This window comes from Callorhinchus milii, unplaced genomic scaffold (genome assembly GCF_018977255.1).
Source record: "Callorhinchus milii isolate IMCB2004 unplaced genomic scaffold, IMCB_Cmil_1.0 Scaffold5, whole genome shotgun sequence".
Lineage (NCBI taxonomy): Eukaryota > Metazoa > Chordata > Chondrichthyes > Chimaeriformes > Callorhinchidae > Callorhinchus > Callorhinchus milii.
The window spans coordinates 62620838-62646806 of NW_024704746.1; the positions used below are offsets into that span (position 1 = coordinate 62620838).

Sequence of the window (25969 nt, forward strand, 5' to 3'; positions counted from 1 at the left end):
ATGTGTGACTTTCCAGTTGGGAAAGTCACAGTTAATGCCTTTATGCACTGTGTCAACATGGAAGTCTGGCATCAACCAACTCACAACTGACCAGTTGAAATTAAAATAATATTTCCTGAATTTGATGTCCCCTTTTCATGGCAAAATGTCTCAAAGCGCTTCACAGAGCTTTTTCTGTATGTATATTTGTAGGTGAAACCAACAAACAGCAATGTCCAACAAACAGCTACTAAATATCTCAAGATCTAGCAAAACATCAAAATCCCCATTCCAAATCCATTCACTGATCTTTAACTTCATTGAGCGACATTTCAAATTTGGCAGCAGCCTCTTACAGCAGAATTACATGGTTATTCTTTTATTAGGGCATCATGATCATCTGGAATTATCAAATATATAGAGACCCCCTTACCATGCTTAAACTTCTCCTTTTCTGAAAAACCTGCATATAATACAGTAAAACGCACAAAAATCAAATCAGTCAGGACTATCACATTCAATATGACTTATGCAAAGTCCAAGTTGCAGACAAGTTGTATCAATTGTATAAAATCCAATTTAATCAATAATTGACTCTGTGCATGCGTAATTCAATGCAGCCAGTAAATGCACATGCGGCGACAATTCAAGACTACATTTCCTGTGTCTCAACCTGTCATTGCTTGCGATTCGATGTAGCCGGTAAGTGCTGGGGAAATGGAGGATAGGGGAACGGCATTACGAGTTAGGCAGTGATTCATACGAATAGTGCAATTCATTCTTATCTTTGTAAATCGTATAATCGCCTAAGTCGTACTTTCACCCGAGTCCCATTCAGTTTCCTATGAATACCACTTGGATTTCTTTGCACTATTTATATTTATCCCCTCCAAACTCGTAATGCTTCTCCCATAGGTCGGTTGCTGCCACAAACATTGACCCGAGGGTCGGCCGCTCACACACTGCACTGTCACAAACACACTATGTACATACTCTATGCCTGTGGGGCACCCACTGACACACACACTACATATATATGCTTGGGGTCAGGCACATACATACATTCACACTACATATGTACATGATGCCTGTTTGCCAGGCACCGACTCCACGGCCTTGCCCCCTCCTACCTTTCCGACCTGCTACCCATTATCAAACTGTCCGCTCCCTCCGGTCAACAGGAATTCCATCCCACATTCCTTTCATCCTCACCCCCTCCCTTGCTTCCTTCAAGGCACTCCTCAAGACCTTCCTCTTCAACTGTGCCTTTGGCCACCCTCCTACCCCCTTTGCCCTCCACCCCTCCTTAATTCCCCACCCTCAGCATACATACATGGTGCTGTGGGTCAGGCACACACACTACATCACTACATACATACACACACACTAGATATCCTGGGGAGGGGAAGGGGGTGACCGATGGCATGGTCGAAGAGGAGGGTTTTGAGGCGGGACTTGAAGGAAGCTAAGGAGGGGGCGAGGCAGAGTGATTGGGGAATGGAATTCCAGAGGTTGGGGGCAGAGTGGCTGAAGGCTCTCCCGCCAATGGTTGGGGGATGTGGAGCAGGCCGGAGCCGGCTGAGCGGAAGGAGCGGGCGGGTTGGTAGGGGGTTAGGAGGTCACAGAGGTAGGATGGGGCGAGGCCATGGAGAGCTTCGTAGTTGAGGACAAGGATCTTGAACTGGATCCTCTGAAGGATAGGGAGCCAATGGAGTCGGGCGAGAGTGGGGGAGATGGGGGTCACGAAGTTTGGTGCGGAAGAGGATACGGGCTGCAGAGTTCTGGATTATCTGCAGCCGGTGGAGGGAGGAGTTGGGAAGGCCGACAAGCAGCGCGTTTGCATAGTCGAGCCTGGAGGTGATGAAGGCATGAACAAGAGTTTCAGTGGCCTGAGGGGAGAGGGAGTGGCAGAGTCGGGCGATGTTACAGAGGTGAACGGAAGGCAGAGCGGGTCATGGCTGGGATGTGGGGAAGAAAAGACAGTTGAGGGTCGAACAAGACACCGAGGTTCCTGACTGGTTTGGTGAGTTGAAGTGTGCAACCATGGAGGTTGATGCTGACAGAGCCTGAGGTGCGGAGGCGCTGGCGCGAGCCAATCAGGAGGGCCTCAGTCTTGTTCACATTCAACTGTAGGAAGTTCGCCGTCATCCAGGACTTGATGTCCCACAGGCAGTCTGTCAGGACAGCAGTGGTCCTGGAGTTGAGGGTGGAGGCAGAAAGATAGAGTTGGGTGTCATCCGCATACGTATGGAAGTTGACCCCATGTCTGCGGATGATGTCACCAAAGGGGGAGCATATAGATATTAAAGAGGAGAGGGCCAAGGACAGAGCCCTGGGGGACGCCAGACGTGACAGTGCGGGGGCTGGAGGAGAAACCATTAGAGGCAACAAAGTACACACACGACATACACACACACACACACAACACACTACTACAACAAGATTACATTTGTATAGCGCCTTTCACGTACTACAGGCACTACACACACACACACTACATACACACTACACACACACAAACTACACACACACACACACAAACTACACACACACACACTACATACACACACAAACTACACACACACACACACTACATACACACTACACACACACAAACTACACACACACACACAAACTACACACACACACACTACATACACACTACACACACACACACTGCATACACACACATACACACACACCACACACACAAACTGCACTACACACACACATGCTGCACACACACACGCCTCATACACACGCTGTATATAGTGATAAGGCGCTATATCAAATGCAAGATGGTGGTGATGGTGATGATTATTATTATTACACTACACCACACACTGACCCGCGTTACTCACTGGATGTAGAAAGTCGACCCTGTGCCCGGGGAGAGGGGGGGGGGGGGGTTAGAGGGGAGGGGAGGGGGTGCCGTCCGCTCAGTGAAGGAGCCCCGTTGCCGAGCAACTCATAGTGGTAGTGGATGCCCCAACCCCGGCCCGGCCCGGCCTGCCCCGCGCGCCCAACCGCCCGCCCGCCCGCGCGCACTCACTCACCCGCTCACCCACCTGCCGCCGATTGTCCGTTGGCCCCGTGACCCCACCCCCTTCCCCACGCGCCTCCGAGTACGTAACACTCACCCCCCTTCTCCCCTCTCTTTGAACCGCCATTGGCCGAAACCAGGGGGGGCAGCAATGACGCACGCGATCCATGCCGCCATCTTGGTAAAGGAGCAGCGGTTGCAGGCTTCGCTCTCGCTCTCTCTGCGCTTGCGCCGAATCGTCTCTCGCCCACCCCACCCCTGAACCAACCGCGACTTGAATGACATGTCCTTCAGCCCCAGAGATGGTTACATGTCAATCAAAAGGGGTGACTTTTTTTTCGTCGCCTGGGTTTGAGGTGGAGGGGTGGCCATTGCAGATCCCTTCTCAAAATCAAGTTGCTGACTTGCCGATGATCATAATAATTAATAATAATAATAATAATAATCCTTGCATTTGACACAGCGCCGTATCCCGTCGTTTTGCCGCTGTCGTTGCATTTGACACAGCGCCGTATCCCGTCGTTTTGCCGCTGTCGTTGCATTTGACACAGCGCCGTATCCCGTCGTTTTGCCGCTGTCGTTGCATTTGACACAGCGCCGCATCCCGTCGTTTTGCTGCTGTCGTTGCATTTGACACAGCGCTGTATCCCGTCGTTTTGCCGCTGTCGTTGCATTTGACACAGCGCCGTATCCCGTCGTTTTGCCGCTGTCGTTGCATTTGACACAGCGCCGTATCCCGTCGTTTTGCCGCTGTCGTTGCATTTGACACAGCGCCGTATCCCGTCGTTTTGCTGCTGTCGTTGCATTTGACACAGCGCCTTATCGCGTTGTTTTGTTGCTGTCGTTGCATTTGACACAGCGCCTTATCGCGTCTTCGAGACGACTCCACACAGAGCCTAATAATAATCCCTCCAAGTCAAAAAACAATAATAAATTGGTCATTTTCAATCCACGACTGTTTGTGGGACGCTGCTGTGCGCAATTGGCTGCCGCGTCGCCCACAAATATACAGTCAATTAACTACGGTATATTCTGTGAAGCGCTTTGTGACGTCTAGAAGACGTGAAAAGCGCTCTATCAAATGCAAGGATTATTATTATTATTATTAAAGCGCTTCACGTGTCTCTTTTCAAACAGTGCCAAGGAATAATTAACATCCAGCTGAACAGGCAGGCAGACAAGTCCTCGATTTAATGTCTCATTCAAAGGACAGCACTTCCGACAAAGCAGCACATCGAAGCACTGGACTAGAGCGTCAATGTAGATTAGTCCTGTAGGATATTGGTTAGAGCGCTCGCCTTGCAAGCGAGAGGTCCCGGGTTCGATTCCTGGGCGGGCGAAACCTTAGGTAAGTTCTTATTCTATATGCTTCTGCTTACCTAGCAGTAAGTAGTAACCCAGTTGCTAGCCGATTGGCAGATCGCTTTCTGGAGGTAATAATCCATTCAAAAAATAATAATAATAACTCAATCCACAGCTGCTGTGTGCATTTGACTGCTGTGTTTCGCCCACAAAATATACAGTTAATTCACTTTACAGTATATTCTGTGAAGTGCTTTGAGAAGCCTCAATGACGTGATAAGTCACTGTATCAAATGCTAGGATTATTATATATGATATAGTAATAATCCTTGCATTGGAAATAGCTCCTTATCACGTCTTTGAGACATCTCAAGGCGCTTCACAGAATATACCGAGGCGAGTGCTCTACCCACTGAGCTACAGGACTCCACATATACTATTATTATGAATAGAAATGGAATAGAGTTTCTATTTCTCCACATTGTAGCAATTAAAAAAAGTAGTGCAGACTCAGCGGAAGACCATGTAATTTAGTTAATCTGATATTGCATTCTGCAAAATCAGTTACTTGCATGTTTTTTTTAACATTAAACATCAACCCATTAGTGAAAGGTTGCAATGTCGAGCTGATAAACTCGTAGCATTCACTCCTGTTGAGTTAGACTTCAAAGTCAGGATGTTAGTCCACTTTGGAAGTAAAATGCTAACTCAACAAAACATTTTGGAACATGGCCAAAACCTTGTGCAAAGGCTCTGTGGAACATCCAGTGCGATATGTTGGGTGTTTATGGTTGCAAATTGAGGACTTTCTTTTCAGCCAGCTAACCATCCAGGAGCAATCGTTTGATGTGCAACATGGCTTACGGAGCATTTGTGTTTGCTTTGTGCTTTGCCACCATGCATTCAGCCACTGTTTCGGATAAATCCAAGGGGTTTATTCGGGTTCCACTCTCTGATCCTGAAGCAAATCTGGCTGCAGATTATGCAGCGACTGCATACAACAGAAAGTCTGACAGTCCTTACCTCTTCAGACTGAGACAACTCAAAAGCGCGAAATATAAGGTAAGTAACAATTACTCATCGTCAATAACAAATATTAATTTGTACTGTACATTTCAACTACACTAAGTCCATAATTTAACACTAGCAAAATAAATTAAAAAGGTTAGGCTATTTAAAAAAAGAACTATTTTTATTGTTCACCCAGGTGTCTGATTCATACAGTTTATAAACCCTCAACGTGCTTAGACATATCCAAACCAGATAATTGAGAGTCTCACATTTGCTTGCCAGCTACACAGGGAAATTTCCCTCTATCTGGAATGGAGCGCACACTCTTTCCCTGAAAATCGTCACCCAATTTGCATAATTCCAGTTTGCAAGTTTTAGATTCTCATTGTCAAGAGGCAAAACACAACCCAGAGTATGTGCTACTAGTGGTTAAGTGGTTAACCAATTATAACTGCAAAGTCTGCCATTGTGAGCGCTGTCTGGCAAGCTTCCTGCTGCTTGCCCAGCTAGGACTTTGGGTTGCAAGGTTAACAAGAGCCAATGGGAAGAATCCCTGTCCCCATTGACTGGTCTAGCCACCCAAATCCTACTGATGAGCCAGACTGGCTGGCCTGTCACCAACATTGTCTTGGAGTACTGCTGTCACAAAATGCCTCAAAGTGTTCCACCGTAATTACAGATGGATGAGTGCCAACTTACTGCAGCTGAATGTTGACCAGATGGAAGCTATACTCCTTGGTTCCCATTAACGTCTTCTCACCTGTGGTTCCTTAACCTCCCTGGCCTATCCCTCAAACTTAATTATTTACATAGCCTTGGTGTCAGGTTCGATCCCCAGCTGTCCTCCCTACCCCACAGCCGGTCCTGACTAGGACCGCTTTCCTCTCTCTCTGACAGTACCTCACACCCAACACAGCCGAAACCCTTATTCATGCATTTGTCACCTCTTGGCTCGATTATTCCAATGCCCTCCTCTCCAATCTCCCCGGCTCCACCATTCATCAATCTAATTAATTCAAAAGTACGCTGCCCATATCCTAACCCACACCAAACTCCATACCTCAATATCCCAGTCCTTGGCTGGCTCCATTGGCTCCTGCTGACACCGTACTCCACCGTACGCTGCCTGCACTCAGCTTGCCTCCTGCATATCCCTCGTCCCCTCCGCTCCACCATCAGTGGCTCTGCTGTCAGCCACAATGGCCCGAAATTCTGAGTAGGAACTCTGCTGTTAGTCATTTGATGGATCGCTTTCTGCGGGTAATAATCCCTTAAATGATCGGCCACAAAATATACAAACAATTCATTTGGCAGTATATTCTCTGAAGCTCTTTGAGATGTCTCGATGACGTGACAAGGCGCTTTATATATATGTGTGTATATATAACTCACTGTAAAAAAAAACAGTGTTAATTTTTTTCCCTCTTTGTTAATGCGAGTTTTTACTATTAATAATATTATTATATTAATAATGATTATCCCTCAAGAAAAAAAACAATAATAAATCGGACACTTCAATCCATGTTTATGGGACAGTTGTGCTCAATTGGCTGCCGAGTTTCGCCTACAAATATACAGTTAGTTAGCTTTACAGTATATTCTGTGAAGCACTTGGAGATGTCTTTAAGTGTTATATCAAATGCAGGATAATAATACTAATAATACTATAATAATAATATATCAAATGCAAGGATTATTATTATTAATTATTATTAATAATTTTAAAAGGTTTGAAGTTTTAAAGACAAAGAAAGTGGGATGGGGTGTGTGGAAGAAAAGACAAGAAAAGACAACTTGCACCAACTAGTCTCGTGCCGTGTTTATATTGCACGTTGTACAAAGATTTGATGTGAAAATTTTGTCTTTTAACAGATGGTGTCCCTGGGAGTTAAGATGTACCTTGTGACGTTCGACATCATGGAAACCCTTTGTCAGGAACACATGACCCTGAGAATTTGCCCTTTCAGAACTGATCGTGACACTGTGAGTTTTGGAAAGCATATTAGGTAGATTTATTTTAGGAAATAATATCTTGGGATACAGTATATAGTTTGGGACATAACATGCGCAAGCGACTGCCAGGAGGTTGGAAGGCGTACTGGATAGCAATTCTCATGTTCTTATGTTTTGTTATGTTTACCATTCCTTCATGAAAGTTTATGTCTAATGTGTTACTTACATCCAATACATGTCAAAATGGGGAAGGAATTTAGTCCACAGTATTGGAACAATCAATCAAGAACTGCCTTGATATAAATGATATAAATACATTTTTACTGAGAAAAATATGGGTTAATGAAGGACAGCCACCACGGATTCGTTAAAGGCAAATCATGTCTAACAAACCTGATAGAGTTTTTTGATGAAGTAATGGAGAGGGTGGATGTAGGTAGTGCAGTTGATGTAGTTTATATGGATTTTCAAAAGGCGTTTGATAAAGTGCCACATAAGAGACTTGTAAGCAAAATAGAAGCCCACGGTATTAAAGGGACAGGTAACATGGATACAGGACTGGCTGGGAGACAGAAAGCAGAGAGTTGTGGTGAACGGTTGTTTTTCTGACTGAAGGAGAGTGTCAAAGTTTGCAGTTGATTCTAAGCAAGGAAAAGTAGTAAACAGTGAGTAGGATAGTAGCAAAGGCCAAAGGACATAGACTGGTAAAATGGGCAGACACGTGGCAGATGAAGTTTAAATGTGAAGTGATGCATTTTGTGAGGAAGAATGAGGAGAAGCGATATAAACTGATGGTGCACTCTTAAAAGGGGTGAAGGAACAGAGAGACCTGGGTGTCCATATAAATAAAGTAAGGACAGATAGATAAAGCTGTTAAAAAAGCATACTAGGCTTTATAAATAGGGGCAAGAATACAAAAGTCAGGAAGTTATGATAAATCTTTATAAAACATTGTTTAGGCCACAGCTACATACTGTGTTCAGTTCTGGGCCCCACACTTTAGGAAGGATGTCAACGCATTGGAGAGGGTGCAAAGGAGATTTACCAGGATGGTACCAGGAATGAAGGACTTCAGTTACCAGGAGAGGCGAGAGAAGCGAGGATTATTCTCCTTGGAGCAGAGAAGGTTAAGAGGGACTTAATAGAAGTTTTCAAAATTATGAGGAGATTCAATAGGGTGAACAAGGAGAAACTATTTCCGCTGGTGTGTGGGTCGGTAACCCGAGGACACCGATTTAAAATAGTTGTACAAAGAAACAGAGGGAAGGTGAGGAGAAATTTCTTCACACAGTGAGTTGTTCGGATCTGGAATGCATTGCTTGAAAGAATGCTGGAAGCCAATTCGATAACAACTTTTAAGAGAGAAGTAGATAATTCTTTGAGGAGGACAAGTTTGCAGGGCTATGGGGAGAGAGCGGGGGAATGGGATTGATTTGGGTAGCTCATTTCAAAGAACCGGCACAGATATGACGGGCCGAATGGCCTCCTTCTGTGCTGTATAATTCTATGGTTCTATATCCCTGCTGAACAGTGCATCTGTGTGATCATTAGGTGATCTATATGATCATATATTTCGCCCACAAATTTGCAGTCAATTCACTTAACAGTATATTCTGTGAAGTGCTTTGAGATGTCTCAAAGATGTGATAAGGTGCTGTATCAAATGCAAAGATTATTATTATTAATATTAACAGATGTGGACATGACATTGATTGTGATTGCCCCGAAGTCAAATAATCAATCAACACTTAATATAATTTGCACTGCCTGATTACCTCTTTATAGTACAATAAAACTCGCATAGATTGATCTGTATAAAATTGTATAATCGCCTAAGTCGTACATCTGCCCAAAAAAGAGTTTATAATCTTTGCAGGTTTGACATAACTCATACATTGCGTAAGTCATATTAAATGTACCGTTTAACTGATACCACTTATGTGAGGTTTACTGTATACATTTGGCAGTGTAGCGTTACCCTTATGTTGGCAACTGGCCACCACACATGCAGTACAAACAGATGAGGTGATGTTGCAATACATTGTCAAAACTCTCTGTTGAGTTAAGTCAAGATACTGCAAACTGACCCTCCAATACCACAATCCAAGGACTAGCAAATCCAATCTGGAAGTTACAAACAAAGTCTTTGTATTAGATGTGGTAGAGGGGGTTGGATGTTTTTTCAATTGGCTATAATGACCATTTACCAACAATGGTTAACACATCACCAGTCTCAATTTTCACCCCAATTATTTATTTCATCCAATTGATCCGTAAGCTTCATCCACCGTAACACTGTATTCTAACATATTCAGGGCAAAGAACGTATTAGTGTCTTCTTATTTATTTTCGCCCTTAATTTAAACACTAATAGAAATTTCCAACTCAATCAACAGCCCAGGTAGGAGAGGTCACCATCTGTAGGTGCCGCAACAGAGCAAAACAAAAGCAAGGCAAAGGCCAGAAGCACAAACGCCAGGATCTAGCTGTATATACCAATGATTATTGTTGGATACTTGCCAGGGCAAAAGAAAAGTATTTTCTCCTAGGAAATCGTGCCACTTAAAATTAAGCCAAAGATAAAAGAAATACACAGAGGTAGAGATTCCACCAGGAATTTACTCTGTTGACTTGCAGTTTTTCATTGCATTCTATACAACAGCAACAACAAATTACATTTGTATGATGCCTTTCACGTCCCAAGGTACTATGGAGAGGATGGGCGAGGCGTGAGAAGGTGGATGGAGGAGTCGATTTGTGGTGGAGAAGAGGAGCCTGAGATTGCCCTTGGCCTCCAAGATAATATTAAAGTCTAAGGACAACCCCAGGCTCCTGTTCTCCACCACAAACTAGTTGCACAAACGGCCTCCGCCACAAACCGGCATTCAGGATTTGAAACCAGTTTTCTGTAAGTTTCTTTTAAAAACTATAGAAAACTGACTTCAAAATTAAGACTGAATTCAACATTTGCCAAATTCTGGATGCCCTGACGTGCAGAAAGAGTAAATCTAGACACAGGTGGAATTTCTCCCATATAAAGGCTAGTAGGCCAGGAACATTCCTGATTCCTGAAATGTTAGGCAAGTTTCCTTCTTCACACACCTTTGTTTACCTAGAAACCTGGTTGTTAGTCGATTGGCTGATCACTTTTTTGGGGGTAATAATCCCTTCCAATAAATAAAAATAATAATAATTTGGTCACTCAATCCATGACTGTTTGTGAAACACTGCTGTATGCAATTGGCATTTTGCCCACAAAATATAGGCAATTTGTTTTATAATATATTCTGTGAAACCCATTGTGATGTCTCGAAGACATGATAAGGCTCTATATCAAATGCAAGGATTATTATTATTATCTTTCAAAGTGTGTAGAAGTTGCCAAATTATGAAATTCAGTCTTAATTTTGAGATCTTAGAGGAAACTGCAGAAATTCAAAATCGGGAGGCAATATTTTATAAATATACATTTTTTAAAAAAATACTTATCACCATGGAAAAGATTGTTTTTTTTAAAAAAACACTTAGACTGATATTTAAAGGGTGTGTCTAATGAAAAGACAGGAATATATTTGAGTGGTATTAGATTTCTGTGCTTCATGTCTTTCAGGTCATGGGTACATGTCAAGGAGTCGTCTATTTTGAACTTGGATTTCAAGTTAAAACATATAAGACAACCTGCGATCTTCTAAAGCCTGTGAAAGAAATGGGTGAGTATGAGATTCCTCAGTCAGGAACTGTGGTTGCTTTCAAGGCGTTAGTTATTACAAGAGTTGACTATATGCAGACTCTAATTCACTCACTGCTTGTGTTCAGTTCAGTGTAGCAAAATGAGGTTGGATCACAAGTGCACTGATTTAAGCTTATTCTTTAACCAATTTTCTTCTTCCCCACTCTCCCCACCTCTCCTCCACGAGCTTATCACACCCATCCTCTCTCAGCTTCACTGGCTTTCCTTCTCCCGGCAGAGTGAATTCACAAGCTTGTCAAGAAAGTAAAATTATTGAGAAATAATTATTAATAATAATCATTCTTGCACTTAACTTCGGGCCTTATAAAGTTGTCAAACCATGTCAAATTGCTTCAAAGGAATTGACTGTAAAGTGGAGTGACTGTATTTGTAGGCGAACACAGCAGCCAATTTGTACGCAGCAATGTCCTACAAACGGTTATGAAGTGAATAACCAGTTATATCTAGAGAATACATTCCTGATCAATGAGGAATTCTCAGGAGACTAATATTGTGTTCTTCTACATTAGTACACTGTTCAAACCAGACTAGCTGCATTCCATTTGTGTCCATGCCAGTGTTGATACTCTACACGAGCCTCCGTCCTTTCTTTTACTCCCTTCTGTACCCTTCAATTCCCTCTCTTTCATGTGAAGGACTTTGAGCATTGGTTGATCAGTGGCCATTAAAGTGCCTTAAAGATTTGTTAACTCAGAATGAAAGAGATGACAGGAAAGGAGGTCATTCACTGTACTGAAATTAGCTGGAACCAACTACTCTAATCCCAATTTACTGCTGTTTCCCTAAAACCCTATATTCCTCTTCCAATGTTGATCTAATTCCCTTCTCAAACATTTAGCAAGTGTTGTAAATGCAAACTACCATAGTCATGAAATTCACCTTTCACCAAGGACAACATCCTATTGCAAATGAAAGGAATTTGTAGAATCGCTGCTGACAACACCATGTGTACGTGCCAAGGTCAGACTACTATCAACTCTGAGATAATTGAAGAAAAACAGTGGGACACAGTGCAAGCCCACATAGGAACCAAAAAAGTCCTAGGTCCATCTAGTGACCTTCTGGTAGTTGCATGTTACAGCTTCATGTTGTCTAGAACATGCGACAACCAGGGTGGTGGAACTTGACTAGAGCCTCAATGACTAGACCTGAATTTGTTTCTCTTTCCACTTAGAGAAATGGGTTATACATCATATCCCACCAAAATCACTGAAAATAGACTACACTGAATAAGCACGAGCTATTTGAACCTGGCACAAATGTGAAGCTTTCAAAGCGTGGATTTCATTATTAAATCCTCAGGCAGAAATGATCATTAACTCGCTGAGGTTATCTAAAGTATGTGTGTGTGATTTTGCTCGGTACACAAATACGTTAACGATCTGAGGCTCACAATGTGAGTTTCTGCTGAACAACATCACACAACCACAGGCGATACTGTTCACTCAGGTGAAGTATTCGAAACCTGAGTTCAAACATGAGGAAGTTGGGAGTTAGAAAGGGAAGTCGGGTGGAACTTTGATGTCATACAAAGGTTAATGGGATTGTGGACTAAGTTACCAGGTAGGCCACTTAAACGCTGTCCTAAATAGGTTTAAAAAGAAACAGAAATCACTGATCCATAAACTAGAATCAAAGAATCTTACAGCACAGAAGGAGGCCATTCGGCCCATTGTGCCTGTGCCGGCTCTTTCAAAGAGCTATCCAATTAGTGCCACTCCCTGGCTCTTTCCCCATTGCCTCACAATTTTTTTCTTTTCAAGTACATATCCAATTCCCTTTTAAAAGTTATTATTGAATCTGCTTCCATCACCCTTTCAGGCAATGCATTCCAGACGGTAACAACTCGCTGCGTAAAAAAAATTCTCCTCATCTCCCCTCTGGTTCTTTTGCCAATTATCTTAAACGTTTGTCCTCTGATTACCCACCCACCCGCCAATGGAAACAGTTTCTCCTTATTTACTCTACAGCTAAGATTTGCAAAGTTAACAACAACAACTTACATATATATAGTGCCCCTCATGCAGGGTAGTGTCCCAGAGCTATGAACATTACCAGTCCTGTTTGGGAGAATACAAAGAACCTTGGGGGTTGTCTGCACGTTTTCTGGATGTGCCTGTACTCAGCAGATACATTACTGGGAATGTGATGCATTGCTCCCCCCTACCTCTGCGACCTCCGAACCCTCTACCATCCTGACCGCTCCCTCCGCTCAGCGGCTCTGGCCTGCTTCACGTCCCCTGCCTTGCTCGCCCCACCATTGGCGGGCAGGCCTTCTGCCCCTCTGCCCCTACCCTCTGGAAGTCCCACCGATTCAATCCCTCCCTTGCCGCCTTCAAGACCCATCTCAAGACCTTCCTCTTCGACCTTGCTTTCGAACTCCCTGCTTCCCCCCCCCTGCCCTCCACCCTCCCCAGTCCTGACCCCCAGCTCGGGTCCGAAACTCTGACTGTCCAGAGCCTTGGGACGTCCTCCCGTTGTGAAAGGCGCTAAACACATGTCATTTTGTTGTTGTTAAGTCAAAACACATATTTTAAAAAAAGGAAATAAGAGGAGAGGCTCACAGAGCTGAACACATTCTGAATAGAAAAAGATTAAGGGTGGAGGCAATGATCCAACAAAGTCTTTAAAATTAAGAAAGGTAGCTGCAAGAAAGTTATTTGGCTCAGATTGATAGCAGAGTGCCAACAGAGAGCACGGGATTAGCATTAGAGCTAATCCTAAAAGATATAAGATTAAAATGTGAAACAAATTCACAGCAGCTTATGCAAAATAGATTCCTAATAAAAATAATTGCTGCCATGTTGATGGCCACCTTAAAAAGACAGCTGTTTAGAAGAGTGTTGTGTATAATAAGCGTATCGAGTATAATAATAATAATAATCCTTGCACTTGAGACAGGTGCAGAATGAAATTAACAAATAGTCCACAGGACCCAATTCAATTCACTGCAATTCACATTTACATAGCATCCTTCACATCACGAGGACATCTCAAAGCATTTGACAATTGTTTCTGTGCTATTTCTATGGTACGCTGTTGCTTCCAGTGTGGATGGGAAAATGTCTATTGAAATACGACAGCTTGGATTGAATAATGGAGATGGACGGGTGGATCAATTTTCTGAGGTTTATGCTGGATTACTTTTGGGGTTCAGGTACAATACGTTCTTCCAACCGATAACTTTGCCCATAAAATATACAATATATATTAATATAAAATATCCAGTCAATTCACTTTACAGCATACTCTGTGAAGCGCTTTGAGACGTCTCGAAGACGCGGTAAGGCGCTATATCAAATGCAAGGATTATTATAATTATTATTATTATTATAATGAGTTGGGTGAAGTTCATGATAGTCCAGGTAGGTCGCTCTACGCACTTTTGCCATTTGCCTTCAATAAATGTTCTTATTGAGTTCTCTTGTTTTGCCAGTGGAGAAACATGTTGCAGTGGTTTGTGAAGGATGCCTGATGTCAGCAAGACCAGATGACCCCTCAGTAAAAGAGACTGTGGAGCTAGCATTGAAAAAATACAATCACGAAAATAAGGGGAGGAGAAAGTTTGCTCTCAGCAAGATTACATTCGCCACCAGAGAGGTACAAGGATGACAACTTGCGTTTATCTAACGTTCTTCATGCAGGAAAGCGTCTCGGATCGTGTAACATTGGCGGAGCTTGATGCCAAGACATAGAGAAAGTTAGAGAAATAGTGAAAAGATGTAACCCAACACGATCAATCAGTTACAGACCGATAGGCACATGAGACAACCCAATGCCATAGTAGACGTAGCATTGCACTACAGATTGGTCAGAGGCAGATCTATGCCTATGATTTTTCCATATGTTGAGAACCAACTATCTGTGATGGTGGTGGTATCACTGAAAAGGCACTTTGCCACTGTGAGGGATGGGAAATGGACGCACACTCTCATACATGCTTGGACAAGACTGACATGGTGTGGCATTGGATAAATTGGGAAGACAGGTTTTACGGAGTTAATATGAAATCAGGCCAAATCAGAGATAATGAGGTCTATTATGTGGCTGGTGCAAACACACACACATGCGCACACTAGGGATGTACACACATATATACAGGGCCATCTCTTATTGAAAGTCGAGAAAAAAATAAGTTAACATATTTACAGAGAGTATTAGTTCTGAAAGTAATAACCAATGACAAGGATTTTCATTATTTGCAAAAGAGAAGGAAGTTTCTCCCGGTGTCCTGACCAACAGTCCTCCAAGGATTTAAAGATGGTTGTAATTCATTGGTTGTTAATTACTTCATTCAGGACACCTGGATTTCCCTCTGTATAATACACAACTCACACACAGAGGCACATTGCAAAGTTGTATTGAGAGTGGGGTGATAGATTAAAGCAATAGTCAAATGTTGTTGGGAAATTTGCAAACCCACTATTTGTTTTGGCTAAATTACTGCACGCAATTTTAGAGTCAGAAAGCTGTAGATTACACAGTAGTAGATATAAGTTATATTTGTAGGACCTAATTACCCAAACTGATATTCCAATGCAGTACTGGGGAGTGTATTGCATTGTCAGAGGTGTCATCCTTTGGATGATACATTAAACCGAGGTCTCAGCTGTATGTTCAGATGAGCGTTAAAGATCCCACGGCACTATTTGAAAAGAGCAGGGAGTTCCTGCAAGTGTCTTGTCCAAACATCCCATGAATAAAATTGGTCATTCACTTGGTGGCTATTTGTGGGACATTTGTGCGAGCAAATTGGCTGCTGTATTTGCCTACAAATAAATACAGTCTCTACAAGTTACAGTAAATTCTATGAGGTACTTTGAGATGTCCCCCTGTTGTGAAAGACGCTATACAGTACTAAATGCAAGGATTATTATTATTATTTTGCAGCTATCTGAAGGCGAGAGATACTGGGTCAATTTTAAAATCCACGAGATGGAGTGTCCAGATGATGCAAACCAAGTTGCGTCAAATTGCTCGCTCAAGCCCCTGGGAGCAGCAGTAAGTTACATGGAAATGACGAGCGCAATCGGATCATAATTGCCGTACGCACATTCCATTCCTTATGTCAGGATTGGTTGTAAGAGATTCGGATGGAGACGACCAATACGGTTGTGAGATCAATAATAAGTTTATTGGCAATAAAGCAAACAGCAAGCAATATTCAACTGCTGGACAATAGATACAGTAAAATCAATGTCAACGACTTCAACTATTTCAAAGTTACATCTTTCTTTTACGTGTGTTTAACTCAGCCTCCCCTTCCTCGGCCTGATTCACAAACTCTAGTTTTTTCCTCTGAGAAAATGGAGCTGTGCGGCCAATGGCCTTGAGCAGACTATTTTCTCCTGAGAAAAGAATCACCGCTAGCCACTCTTTCCTCCCTATCTCAGTATCCAGAAGCTGAAACCAGACAAGGCCAGACAGACCAAACAAGGCCTGCCAACATTCTATCCTTTTCTCAACCATATACAAGAACACTTTGTATATTTTGCAAAGCATTATTTTCTTTAGTCAAGCTGTTAGCACAATTTTACATGGTGTTATAATGTGTCTTAAAACACCCCCGCCTCGACTTTTGAGTAATAAGAGCACCTAAACCCAGTTGAAAAGCCTTGTGTACTGCCCCTCTGGATTCCTGATCAACAAGATGTTGTTCCGCCTGAATATTTCAGGGGGAAATTTGGCCTAATTCAATCTGAGGACAGTAACATAGGAACACAGGAACAGGAGTAGGCCATCCAGCCCCTCAAGCCTGTTCCGCCATTCTATTAGATCAAGGCTGATCTCTATCTCAACTCCAATTATCCGCCTTTGCCCCGTATCCCTCGAAGCCCTGACCTAACAAAAATCTATCCACCTCAGTCATGAAAATTTAAATGGATCCAGCATCCTCAGCCTCTTTGGGGGAAAGAGTTCTAGATTTCCGCTACAAGCCAACAACAACAAAATTATATTGGTATAGTGCCTTTCAAGTCGGGAGGACGCCTCAAGGCGCTGAAATCAAGCCGACAGAGGAACATGTACGGCCTTTCTAAGAGCATTTCTCAAAAGTGATCAACACTGTTGGTACATTTGATGAAATGAACGTGTTTCCCCCTCAAATGTGTGCAGCATACAAGGAGTCTGACTCAATGTTCCACAAACCCTTTAGGTGATAGGAGACTGTCACGCAGAATCCGTGTTTCCAGTCGCTGGGATGAGCGGTCATATTCAAGGATTTCCAAAGTGCCATTTGATTCTGCCGATCCTGGATGAAGGTAACATACTAACTATGAAATAATGTTTTACCCAATTTTATGTGCAGTCCTGTACCGTATTGGTTAGAGCAATCGTCTCGCAAGCGAGAGGACCAGGATTTGATTCCCGAGCAGGACAAAGCGTTTGACAAGTTCCCTCTGTTTACCTAACAGTAAGTTGTCTCTAGATTAGTGGATCGCTTTTCTGGGGGCAATGATCCCTTAAAAAAAAAATTTGCTCAATCAATCCGCGACTGTTGGACACTGATGTGTGCAATTGGCTGACGCGATTCGCCCACAAAATAGATAGTCAATTCAATTTACATTCTTTGAGACGTCTTGAAGATGTGATAAGATGATATATCAAATGCAAGGATTATTATTATTATTATTATTTCTTAAGCATAAGATTTGAGAAACGGACAACTAGCTTAACTTATGCCACTCTAAAGATTCACAAAGAGCAGTGAAAGACTTGGGTGGTGTGAAACATTCTTTTGGGCTGCGTTGGAATCCAGCCCAGGGAATGGGATCAAAGTATCCACAAAGTAGCCAGCCGAGCTTGAACCATTCCAAGTCAGGTTTCACTGGGCACAAATCTGCCTTTAATTTGTAATATTTGTAATGGGTATTTCAGCGCCTTGCGACGTCCTCCCGACGTGAAAGGCGCTCTATAAATGTAATTTGGCTGTTGTTGTTATAATACGAAATGTTGTGTTGTAAGGCACATTTGGGTGCAATTCCATTCAGCATTATGTGCAATATTGCCTTTGGCAACATGCAACTATAATGGGAAATCCAGTTGATTGACTGACATTGCTAAGGGTGTGACGTTGAATAGAATTTCTACCCAGATGTTGGGCAGAGTACGTGAAGCTTGACTTTTGTGCCTGCACGTTTGTGTCTGGAGTGGAAGTGCTCAATGCTGGCGCGAGTTTCTAAAACATGAAAGCTCGGATAACACGAAAGTTTGGGAGGAGGGTTAAAGTAAGGAATTGTGCAATTGGCTGCTGCGTTTCGCCCACAAAATATACAGTCAATTCACTTTACGGCGTAATCTGCGAAGAGCTTTGAGACGTCTCGAAGACATGATAAGGCGCTGCATCAAATGTAAGGATTATTATTATTATAAAAAGTTCTTGCGGGGTGGGGGGTGTTCCTTGGAGCTGAATGCAACTCCCCACAGAGAGGGAATCAATTGTAAGGGGGATATGACCTTAAAATTAAGGCGGCCCAGGTTAGAACTGAGGTCAGAATCCCTCAGGGCAAGGTGTGAGTGCTAAAGTTTGTTGAGTGTATCATTCCACAAAGCCATAGAAACGATTCAGCTTGAGGGATCCTGGAAGATGGATAGATAACAGATTGTTGTGTAAGTCCACCAGTGTAGGTGTTTCCGCTGTGCATTGGCAGTCCAAACCAACGCTGAACTTCTAAACTCACTTTGAAACGCAGAGAATTAGAATGTGAAGCCCTGAACAAATAACATAACAACAACTTGTATTTATGTAGCGCCCCCTCACGCAGGGTAGCGTCCCAGAGCGCTTGACAGTGGTGGAGCACAACATCAAGCCGGGGGAGGTGACCGTGAGCACGGTCGAAGAGAAAGGTCTTTGGGCACGATCTGAAGATGGCGAAGGAGGGGGCAAGGCAGAAGGACAGAGGGAGAGTGTTCCAGAGTTTCGGGGTGCAGTGGCTGAAAGTGCAGTCACCGATGATGGAACGGAGGGCACGCGGGACACGCAGTCGGCCGGAGCCAGTCAAGTGGAGGCAGTGGTTAGTGGCTTGGGGAGTAAGCAGGTCGGAGAGGTGGGGAGGTGCTATTGCATGAAGGGATTTGAAGACGAGTGTGAGGATCTTGAAATCAATCCGTTCGGTAATAGGGAACAGGGGAGCGTGGTTAGAACTGGTGTGATGGGGGTACAGTGTTTCGTGCGGGTGAGTATGCAGAGTTTGGGATTAACTTGATTTTGTGAATAGTGGAACTGGGGGTACAAGTGAGGAGGGCATTTTCTTATACAAACACTGCTGATAACATGGACTACTGTGTGTTAGCTGAGAGACTCTCTGGATGGGAGACTCAGTATTACTGTGAAAACATTACATCTGAAAACAAAAACAGAAGTCGCTGGGAACACTCAGCAGGTCAGGCAGCATCTATGGAATGATTTATCTTTCTCCTTAGATGCTGCCTGATCTGCTGAGTGTTCCCAGTGACTTCTGCCTTTGTTTGTAAGGATTATTATTATTGTTATAAGAAGAAATTTAAACAAACAATACTTTTCCCCCATTCCCCCGCAGGAGTATTTCAAGAGCAAAGAATGGTTTCAACTTTTTTTCCTTTCGTCATCAACTAAACATTTGTTGCAACTGCTTTTTTTCTAGATATTGTCGCTGTTAATGCTTCTTGCACTGGCTGCTCATTGCCCTTGAACACCAAAGACCCACGTGTACAGAGCAGCATAGACTTTGCCATTTCCAGATTCAACAACAAGAGCAACGAGGCCTTCAAATATGCTTTGACGCGAGTTATTTCAGCTGAACACGAGGTAAAATATGTGGCCGTGCCTTAACTTTACTTAATCATTGACTTTTGTTGGATTATGTACAGATAAGGTGTAAAAAGACTGGAGTTCAACCTAACAAGTTTGCCACAATGTACTTTTGAGGATAAAATTTGTGCTCACAGTAATGTTGACTTTTTGTTTAAAGCTTCCATCGTGCTGGTTACTTTATCCCTCTATCGTGTATGTAAAAAAATACTTTCAGCGTCTTATTAAAACTCAAAATATGCATATCATTTCAAAATCCAAACTGCTGATAATAACAATAATAATCCTTGCATTTGCTGTAGCGCCTTATCAAGTCTTCGAGACGTCTCAAAGCACTTCACGGAATACACTGTAAAGTGAATTGACTGTATATTTCTGCGGCCGTAACTTTAATCTCGAACTAAAGTCACACTGAATTGACAGACTAAGACTCACAGTCCAGTAGGTATCTACGGTTGGGTTGAAAAAAAACAGAAAAGAGTAATTTCTGAGTTCATGGTTAGGTGAGACCAAGCCTATGGAATGTAAGAAGAATGGAAGTCAGACAGGCTTAAAGCTTGGGAGTTTTGAGACTAAGATAGGAAGATTAAGAGGTTAAGGGTAGGAATAGTTTCTCCCACAAGATGTACAGTCCTTACTTCACACCCCTAATAATAATCCCTCCAAAAAACCAAAAACAATAATTAAATTGGTCATTTTCAATCTACGACTGTTTGTGGGACATTGCTGTGCGCAATTGGCTGCCACGTTCGCCCACAAATATACAGTCATTTCACTTTACAGTGTGTTCTGTGAAGCGCTTTGGGACGTCCTCCTGACGTGAAAAGCGCTATATCAAATGCAAGGATTATTATTATTATTACAGTCAATTATCACTGGTGGGGACTGAACTCAAAGGGGCAGTTTTATCCAACATCCAGAAACAATAAAAGCAGATAACAGAGAAACAGGAGGAGGCCATTCAGCCTCTCGAGCCTGTTCCGCCATTCTATAAAATCATGGCTGATCTATATCTCAAGTCCAATTACCTGCCCTTGCCCCATATCCCTTAATACTCTGACCTAATAAATATCTATCCATCTCAGATTTCTATAGATGAAACAACACTTCATGTATCTGATGAGGACTCACTACAGACACTACACAGTCACTGCCTAAACAGTTGGTGACTGACGACAAAATCATCATTACCTTTATTATTATTTATTTTTATTATCATGAGAAGGGCAATTTACTGCTGGGGGATTCCTAGGGGCTGGTGGGGATTTTCCCATCACTTTGTATGTTAAAAAAAGTTCTGTGGAGTGATGAACTTTTATTTCAACACAAGTACTTGGAAACCATACTGCTTCTCCTGCTAGGCCCAACCTACCTCAGGAGGGTTGGCTGTTAGGGGGATGGTGATGGCTTGAGGGTTTATCAGGATCCAAGTGAGAGGCATCCCTTTCCCTCAGTCGCATGTCTACCTTTCCAATTAGCCTCGCCCCCTCCTTAGCCTCCTTCAATTCCCGCCTCAAGACCCTCCTCTTCGACCATGCCATCGGCCACCTCCCCTTCCCCTCCCTTCTCCCCACCTGACCCCAGCTCGGGACTGAAATGCTGTACTCTGTCCAGCGCCTTGTGACTTCCGCCTGATGTGAAAGGCGCTATACAAATGTAATCTTGCTGTTGTTGTTGTAGACAAACTAGTGAATCATCGTCACCATCGACAGTAATAATAATCCTTGCATTTGATATAGCGCCTTATTATATCTTTGAGATGTCTCAAAGCATCAAAGCATCAAAGAATATACTGTAAAGTGGATTGACTTTATATTTTATGGGCGAAATGGGGCAGCCAATTGCGCTCAACAGTGTCCCACCAACAGTCGTGGATTGAGTGACCAGTTTTTGTTTTGGAGGCATTATTACCCCCGGGAGAGCACACTGGTGCCGTGTAGCCATGCCTAGCACAGGTAGTTCACCACAAAGCTTTGACATGGCTTTGCTCATCTTTCACCAGACATGCTACCATTGAACCGAATTAGCTGGTTAGGGTGTAGACTGGATTACCCACCATGTTCACCTACAAGCTTCTTGACACAAAATTTACGATCGAGGAGAATTGTGATTTTTTTTTTAATTCTTAATTTGGAAGGCGGTGCTTTTTAAATTGAAAAAATTAAGTTTAAATTGGGAATTTTGCCCCTCAATGCCTTCCATCACTGCACCTTCCAAATGGGGCAACTTGAATTGGAGAATCCATATGCAAACCCCATGTCCTACCACCAAGTGGTGCTATTATACCATTTGCAACGACAGGAACATGGACAGATTCTTGAGAGTTTAATTTCTCTGCAGTTTGCAACCTTAATCTGACCCAATTGTCCAATGGGATTATTCATGCTACAGCATTTAATCTGTCTCAGTTGGTAGCACTCTCTCCTCTGAGTTAAAATGCTGTGGTTTCAAGCCCATGTCAAGACCTTGAGCTCAAAGAATAATAAGGATATGGAATGCCTTGACGTGAGCGATAATTGAGCCACGTTGGATTTCAAGAGGGAACTAGACAGATACCTTAAAAAGAGTCAGCTACAGGGGTATGGGGAAAGGCCAGGTAAGTAGGACTGAAAGGATTGCTCTTGAGAGAGCTGGCCCAGACACGATAGGGCGAATGGCCTTCTCCGTCTACCCAGTGGTAAGTAGGAACCCGGTTGTTAGTTGATTGGCGGATCTCTTTTCCAGTCAATCCCATCAACATTTTTTAAAAAAATAACAATTTGCTCGCTCAATCGACGACTTTTTTTTGAGACACTGCTGTGCGCAATCGTTTGCTAAGTTTCGCCCACAAAATGTACAGTTAATTCAATTTACAGCATATCCAGTGAAGCACTTTGAGACATCTCGAAGACATGATAAAGCGCGGTATCAAATGCGAGGATTATTATTATTACATTAAATGTTTCCCCTCAACGCCTCATCTCTGTCCACAGGTTTCAGCGGGCGAGGAGATTACCGTGCATTTCGATCTTATCGAAACGGATTGCCCCAAGGTTAATGAAAGCACGGAGGAAACATGTGAACCAAAAACTCCTACAGAAGCGGTAGGTACCTCACCCCACAGGTTTCAAAAGAGTTTACATGACCAGCTGTTTTGAAGTGGATTTTGTAAGATTCGCGCAGGAAATGCATCGTTACAGTTCCCCATTGGAACAGCAACAACAACAACAAAAAATTACATTTGCACAGCACCTTTCACGCCTTTCAGGGGGACGTCCCAAAGTGCTGGACATTCAGGGATCCGCACCCGAGCTGGTGGTTGGGATCAGGAGGGGTGGAGGACAGCGGGAAGGGTAGGGGTAGGAGGGTGACCAAAGGTGCGGTCGAAGAGGAGGGTCTTGAGACAGGTCTTGAAGGAGGCAAGGTGGAGGGACTGTGGGATCTAACACTTCCTTTGACACAGTGACCCAGTGTTAGTTTCTTTTGCAGGGAATGGCTAACTGCTCGGCTGTGCAGAAGTACGACATCTTTGGGAAACTTTTGTATCACAGGTTAATGTGTGGCCTTGTGTGTAGTGGGACTGTTCGTGAACTCGATATTGTGGTAAGTACTAAACTAAGTACTTTACGTTTCGCCCACAAGATACACAGTCACACTTAAACTCTTATACACTATTACTGCTTGGTAAACTGAGGCGTGTGGATTAAGGAAACTTTGCTAAGGTTTCGCCCCTCCTGGGAATCGAACCCGGGACCTCTCGCCTGCAAGGCGATCACACTAACCACTGCGCTACGGGACTCCACAAAAGCACGTCACAGTATATCTTGTGAAGCAATTGGAGACGTCTCGACGACACAATAAGGTGCTGTATCAAATGCAAGGATTATTATTATTACTATTATTATTTACTGAGAGCAATTCCACCAGGGACTAGGTTTACTCTTTATTCTGTGGTCTTTGAAATAACTTATAGCACTACGGCTTCAGAATTAAAGACATATTTACGAGTTTGCCGAATTCTGGATTCTAAAATGCTGCAAAAATAGATGAAATCGAAAATCCAATGTGTATCACTTTCTCAGTGACCAACTAGAGCACCCGCCTTGCAACTGAGACACCTGGGTTCATTTCCCGGCAGGGCGAAACCTTGGGCAAGTTTGCTTACTCCACACACCTGATAATAAACCCTCCAAAACAAAACAATAATAAATTGGTCATTTTCAATCCACGACTGTTTGTGGGACACTGCTGTGCACAATTGGCTGCCGCGTTCGCCCACAAATATACGGTCAATTCTGTGAAGCTCTTTGAGATGTCGAGAAGACGTGAAAAGCGCTATATCAAATGCAAGGATTATTATATTTAGTATTATTACAACTACAATGTTAATATTTCAATGTTAATAATTAATATACCAACATTTGTTCTACTGAAGAGCACACATCAATTTGTAATGTACAAAGATTGACGAAGAGGGTGTGGGTGAGGCAGAGGGGTTGAAGCAGGGAGTGCCAGAACTGAGGAGTGTTGCCCCTGAAGTCATGGCCACCCAGAGGGCTCCGTGGTGCACAGCAAGTTTGTGTTAAATGAATGAAGGTGTCGGGCAGAGGAACACGGTATAATCTTGTTTATATTACTTCCATGAGTTTCTCTTGTCAGAATCCTGCCCTGTGGGTGTAAACTGTGGGATAGTATCCAAAGCACAGATGACCCCCCCACCCCACTCTCCCCTCGCTGCTCCCCGGTCCTCCCTCCTTCAACCCATATTCTCAAAGTGAGAGGACCCAGGTTTGATTCCCGGCTGCGTGAAATGTTAGACAAGTTTCCTTACTCCACACGCCTCTGTTTACCTAGCAGTAAGTAGGAACACGGTTGTTAGTCGATTGGTGGATCGCTTTTACTCAATATAATATTTCCTTCAAAAAAAAATTAATAATAATCATTTCGTCACTCAATCCACGACTGTTTGTGTGACACTGCTTTGCACAATTGTCTGCCGTGTTTCGCCCACAAAATACGGTCAATTCACTTTACAGTATACCCTGTGAAGCGTCTTGAAGATGTAATAAGGCGCTATATCAAATGCAAGGATTATAATTATTATTAAGCAGTTGCATTAACCCGTGTGACTTTAGGAGGTGTACATGAATGGAACAGAGGAAGAGACCATGCAACCTCTGGAGTTGACAGAACCCACATCCAACGACATGACAAAACTCACAGCTGAACCTACAAGTGAACTTGCACCTGAGCCTGAAGAGGAACCTGATCGAAACACCAGGCGGTGATTTCAGGGCAAGAGCCAAAGCCCACTGCAGCCACTGAATTCACGGATTCTGACTTGTTGATCAAGTAAAAGGAAAGTACTTGAAAGCAGCTTGAGTTACAAGCCCACTCAGTCAAACTAGTGCGTTCAGTCAAGAAGCACGATCTGTAATCATTAACAGTATTACTTGTAACACATTGCTTCTGTGCTGTAATGGACAGCGGTTGATTTCTATGGTAAATAAATGCAGCTCATGATGATACTGAACTTTAGGACCTACATCTGAAGTTATAATACTGACAATCTGGTTCAGTAGTTCAGCTTGCCTGATAATAATAATAATAATCCTTGCATTTGATATCGCGCTTTTCACGTCTTTTCGACGTCTCAAAGCGCTTCACAGAATAGACTGTACAGTGAATTGACCGTATATTTGTGGGCAAATGAAGGTTTGGGGATTGCACGGCAATCACTTTTTCCGAGCAAACAAATGTATCACAAGGAATTCACATTAAACATTCGCCTCATGGCTTGCTATGAGCAGATGACCACCTCGCTTCCCAACAAAAACAGTGAACGAACGTGCAGTGAGACACTGATATAATAAAGCGCTACAAAAATGCAACTTCTTTCATATATAGCACAAAGAAAACAAATAATAAATGAGTCCTGTGGTTTAGGGTTTTAATGTAGGGTTCAGTCAATTCGAAAGTGTCAGTCAACCTGGGTTCGATTCCTGGGCGGGTCGAAACCTCAGGCTAGTTGCCTTACTTGGTTTACTTAGCAGTAATTAGAAACCCGGTTATTAGTCGATTGGCGGATTGCTTTCCGGTGGTAACAATTGCTACCCCCAAAATAAATTGTGGTCACTCAATCCACGACTGTTTGTGGGACACT

General features: G+C 43.1%; 2 protein-coding genes across 2 annotated transcripts in view; one reads left to right on the forward strand and one right to left on the reverse strand.

Moving 5' to 3' along the window:
* slc26a5 (solute carrier family 26 member 5) overlaps window positions 1-3094 on the reverse strand; it is a 35424-nt gene extending 32330 nt beyond the window's left edge. Inside the window, exons 1-2 of the mRNA XM_042335327.1 lie at window positions 3036-3094; window positions 413-442 (exon numbers count right to left, since the gene is read on the reverse strand). The gene's annotated coding sequence lies outside the window, so the exon portion shown is untranslated. The remainder of the gene's footprint in view (window positions 1-412; window positions 443-3035) is intronic.
* Window positions 3095-5095: 2001 nt separating this feature from the next.
* LOC103176979 (kininogen-1-like) lies at window positions 5096-25328 on the forward strand. The gene is made up of 10 exons (XM_007890886.2): window positions 5096-5386; window positions 7208-7318; window positions 10899-10998; window positions 14476-14639; window positions 15930-16040; window positions 17194-17299; window positions 19661-19824; window positions 22800-22910; window positions 23296-23409; window positions 24942-25328. Exons 1-10 carry the CDS (start codon window positions 5171-5173, stop codon window positions 25092-25094), a joined length of 1350 nt encoding a protein of 449 aa, XP_007889077.2. The 5' UTR covers window positions 5096-5170; the 3' UTR covers window positions 25095-25328.
* Window positions 25329-25969: the final 641 nt, after the last annotated feature.

Coding starts and splice junctions, on each gene's coding strand:
- LOC103176979 (XM_007890886.2), top strand. CDS start 5,171: ATGTGCAACATGGCTTACGGAGCATTTGTGTTTGCTTTGTGCTTTGCC. Junction 7,319..10,898: donor TCAGAACTGATCGTGACACT/GTGAGTTTTGGA, acceptor CATGTCTTTCAG/GTCATGGGTACATGTCAAGG. Junction 23,410..24,941: donor TTCGTGAACTCGATATTGTG/GTAAGTACTAAA, acceptor GTGTGACTTTAG/GAGGTGTACATGAATGGAAC.